Raw genomic sequence first — 4,126 nt, 5'->3', positions numbered from 1 at the left:
GTCTCCATGCTGTTTACATCAGTTTACATCCATATTTTTTTTACTTCCAGCCACTGACGTGACCCATACCTACTCACCCCAAAGTCAGCAGAGAGCACGTTGTACGTGGTGATCACCACATCCTGAGAGGACAGGAACTTCTTGTTCCTGTTGCGCTCCGAGCCGTAATACAGATAGATGTTTGGCTTCACGTTAGAACTGAGGTGCTGCTCAAACTGGTCCTGCTCACAGAGAAGGAGAGAGTTAACACATCCTCGCCATGTGTGTGTGTGTGTGTGTGTGTGTGTGTGTGTGTGTGTGTGTGTGTTGGGTTCTCACCAGCCAGTTGCTGAGGACCGAGAGAGGACAGATGATGAGAGTCGCTCTCACAGATAAGTCCTCGGTGTCGTCGATGATGGATGATTGCACATCTGAACAAAGCGCACACAGACCATCTTTACTCCCCTTTAACGTGACTGCAGGCATGTGAAACAGCGTTAAACTCACCTTGTTTGATCTTTTCTGCAGTTTTCTTCTTCTTCTTCGGGCCTGGATCTGATGTTGAGCTGCTCAGAGCTGCAGCAAAGTCAAAATCCTCAAACACAACTGGGTCTGTGTGAGGAAAGACGGGAAAGTATTTAACTGGTTCTGTATCTGATTGTTGCTACAGCTAATGGAGCTCCTGTCACATTCACAGAAAACTGGGACTGCACCTTTACTGGGTTTCCGCTTGGTCGGTTTCTTCTTCTTCTTTAACAGATCTGAGAGTAAAAGAGTCGTGATTAAAGAAGCCACACAAATGGAGGCGTGTGGACAGATAATTAAAAAGTAAAAGCTGAAATGGTTGAGAAAATAAATTCTTACGTTCTTGTGGCTCATCTTCTCCCACCGCCACATCTGCTGCATCAACATCAATCACCTCCTCCTTTGGACTGAGAGAAACATAAGACAGTAAGAATTCATTCAGCCGAAACACAAAACCTGATGCCACAAAGTGATATCAAAGATGCTAATGGAAATAAAAAACATGCTTACAGGTCTGAGCTCTGAGAACCAGCAGGGTTCATCTCTCCTGGTTTAACATCTGCTCTGCTGCTGCTTTCTGAAACAAACACACCAGCTTGCAGCTTTAAAAACCTAAAACTGAGGAAATGCTGAGTCAGCATTCACACGATATTTGCAATCCAACCGCATCTGCGAACTTTGGGCTATTTCAGTTGTTCATGTCTAAATGTTCAGCTCAATCAGATGAATGTTGCTTTTTGTAACTTTGATATTTCTAAATATTTGACTYTATTCACAGTTAAGAGTTTTTCATTTAAATACATCTTTTTTATTCTTTTAAAACATTGTTCTCTGAGAATTACTTCAGAAAACAAGCTCTATTTTTGTCTTCTTATGCTAATGTTAGCTAGTTCTTGTTATATTTAGCCTTTAGCTTCTATAAATTTATTATATAGCTTCTTTCTATTTTTAGTCTTTAGGTACGTTACAACTTTTAGATTTGAGCTACTTTATCTAGCTACTTGCTACTTTTAGCTTTTAGTTAGACTTTTGCTAATATTAGCAAGCCTTTTCTACTTTAATCCATTAACTAGTCTTTTGCTAATATTATATTAGCTAGCCTTTGCTATTTTAAGTTATTAGCTAGCATTTCGCTACTTTTTAGCTAGACCACAAGCTAAATAAACAGGTTGACAAGTTGCAAAAATATTTTGGTTATCTTTTGCTACTAATAACTAGCCGATTTCCTGCATTTAGCTAATTTTTGCTATGAGTTRGCCTTTTTCTTTTTTCTATTTATTAAAGTAACATTTTGCTATTTTCAGGTAGCATTTTGCCTCTTTTTAGCTTGTAGCTAGTATTTTGCTACTTCCGCCTTTCATAGCTTTATCGTTGACTTTCAGCTTTTTAAAGAAATTTCAGCAAAGTCTTTCAGCGCTCAACCTTCATGGTTTTTTTTTTAGAAAATGTTGAAAGTGAAATGCAGAAATGAAGGACAAGATAAAACAGCCAGAGGTAGAAGTTACCTTCCTGTTTGCAGTTTTCCTCAGGTTTAGTGTTACTTTTGGTCGGTGAGAACCACTGCTTCTGTTTATTTAAATAAAACAAATTAAAGCACTGATGTCACCAAACGTTCAAACAGTGTAACGAGTAACAAGAATCCAGCTGCTCACATATTTCTCCACAGGCAGGGGCTTTCCTTTGTGAAAGTTGGTGAGGATCAGTGCGATTGTTGTCAGAGTTTTACCCTGGAAAACACAAATCCAGCAGCACATTCTGACTACAGCAACACAGCCTTTAGGGCCAATAAAGAGAAATGCTAGAACACAAGTTATAAACTTAATGCGTTCAGATATGTGAATTATTCAACCTGACCCTCACCAGTCCCATGTCATCTGCCAGGATCCCACCTCGGACCCTTTCTGGTATTTCTTTAGCAGAAAAACACGTGAGGATGTTGTAGTACAGCTCGCCTCTCTTCTCCCAGAACGGAGGCAGCGTGTCTTTGTTTTCCCGAGAGCACATCCAGGACAGAGCCTGYTTCTGGTGAGGAAGGAGGGGAGTGGCCACAGCCTGCAGGGACCAAAAAAAAGCTTCATGGTTATTTAAAACATGCATTTAAATAAAGCTTTCAATATTTTTTTAGTTTAGAATTTTGTTTCAGGTCCTAAATGTATTTTAACATAATAATAATAACCAAACCTCAAATCAAGGTTCAAATATCCATTTCATTATCAGGTTACAGTATATGGTTGTAAAATTAAATTAAAAAGTAATGTGTCATGTCTGCCAGTTAGACAAGTAAAAACTAAAGTAACAGGAGCGCTGAACATAATAATAATAATAATATCAATAATTTCACTGGTTATAAACTGCTAAAGCTTGATAACTTTCTGATAAAATAAGCTAAGACCTTTCAGCTAAACAACACCGGGAAAGCTAAGATTCACCTTCAAAATAAAAGCTTAAAGTTGTTAATWGACAACAAATTCCTGCTAAAAAAGAATTATCGCTATTATAATTGCAATTACATTTTGAAATGTGTAAACCAGGGTTTCTTTCTCTCTTTTGTCGTAACATTTGAGCGCTAGCTTGTTGGACTGGTGACAACAGCAGGAGCAAGACCAAATCAAACTGTTGAGGAAAGAAAGGCTGAACAGATGTGATGTTTACCTCAGCTGCTTCCTTCTCCCCATCTTTACTCTCCATCAAACCTTCAAACAAGTTATCAAACGCATTCTTTAACTGGAAGAGAAAAACAAAAAGAAAAGCYGAGAAAGCAGTTGTTTTATTTGTGTACATAAAATTTTAATAAGAACATCGAATCTAATCTAAAATTTTGCATCATTTCATTCCAAACAGAGCGCGAAAGCTGATTATTTTGGAGTTTTTTTTCTTACCTCCTCTGCAGTTAGTGGGATGGTCACACCTTTCTTGGATGAAAAGGCACGAGCACCTGAGCTGCTGGATGATTTCTGAGAGCCACCTGAAAACAAAGCCCAGCGAATGAAATGAAGTGGAAGACTGCAGAGGTCTTCAAGTCAGGAAACAGAAAACAACACAAAATGTGGAYGCGCACCTGTTGACCCGCTTCCATCTGTGTTCAGTTTGTATCCTCGACCTGCCATGTACTTCAGCACAGTGTCTTTGTTCTCCTCTTTCCCCCAGAACGACAACATGACGGGCATGGAGAAGGTGTTGTTCGTCCCCCAGGGCACCACCCTGAAAACGGGAGGGAGTCGTGGTTGCTGTGATTTCATTAGAAGAGGATTTCGTCACTGAACAGCCAATCAGAACTCACCCCTCCACTTTAGCCAAGTTGTTGTCCATCACGTGGGCCATGGCTGCAGCCAGCTCCTTCTTGATGTGTCCAACCTGACTCCCGTACACGTTGGTGACCTTCACCGCGTTACGATCGTACTGGTTTTGAGGCTCCCGCACTAAACCCACCATCTCCCCCCGGTTCACCTGTTTAAAGAGCGACATGGTGGTGGGTTTTAGGATTTGTGAGAACATGTTTTATTCCTTGTCTGATTTATAGAAGCAGTGACTTTGTCTCCTAAACCAGGGGTTCTTAACCTTTTTGACCTTGGGGTCCAATTTGTTGAACATAAAGTGTCACGAGGCCCAGTCAGACATTACC

General features: G+C 40.2%; 1 protein-coding gene across 1 annotated transcript in view; it reads right to left on the bottom strand.

Annotated features, from left to right (window-relative positions):
• Window positions 1-4,126, bottom strand: part of hltf (helicase-like transcription factor) — a gene marked incomplete at its 3' end in the record, with an annotated part of 22,928 nt that overhangs the window by 11,426 nt on the left and 7,376 nt on the right. Inside the window, 13 exon segments of the mRNA XM_014017081.1 lie at window positions 78-221; window positions 319-410; window positions 487-591; window positions 693-740; window positions 844-911; window positions 1,015-1,081; window positions 2,010-2,070; window positions 2,157-2,231; window positions 2,365-2,556; window positions 3,157-3,228; window positions 3,384-3,469; window positions 3,563-3,705; window positions 3,785-3,951. Of these exon segments, the coding sequence (XP_013872535.1) occupies window positions 78-221; window positions 319-410; window positions 487-591; window positions 693-740; window positions 844-911; window positions 1,015-1,081; window positions 2,010-2,070; window positions 2,157-2,231; window positions 2,365-2,556; window positions 3,157-3,228; window positions 3,384-3,469; window positions 3,563-3,705; window positions 3,785-3,951 (1,320 nt within the window).

This window comes from Austrofundulus limnaeus, unplaced genomic scaffold (genome assembly GCF_001266775.1).
Source record: "Austrofundulus limnaeus strain Quisiro unplaced genomic scaffold, Austrofundulus_limnaeus-1.0 Scaffold160, whole genome shotgun sequence".
NCBI classification, from domain to species: Eukaryota; Metazoa; Chordata; class Actinopteri; order Cyprinodontiformes; family Rivulidae; genus Austrofundulus; species Austrofundulus limnaeus.
This window is presented reverse-complemented; position numbering and strand designations above follow the sequence as displayed.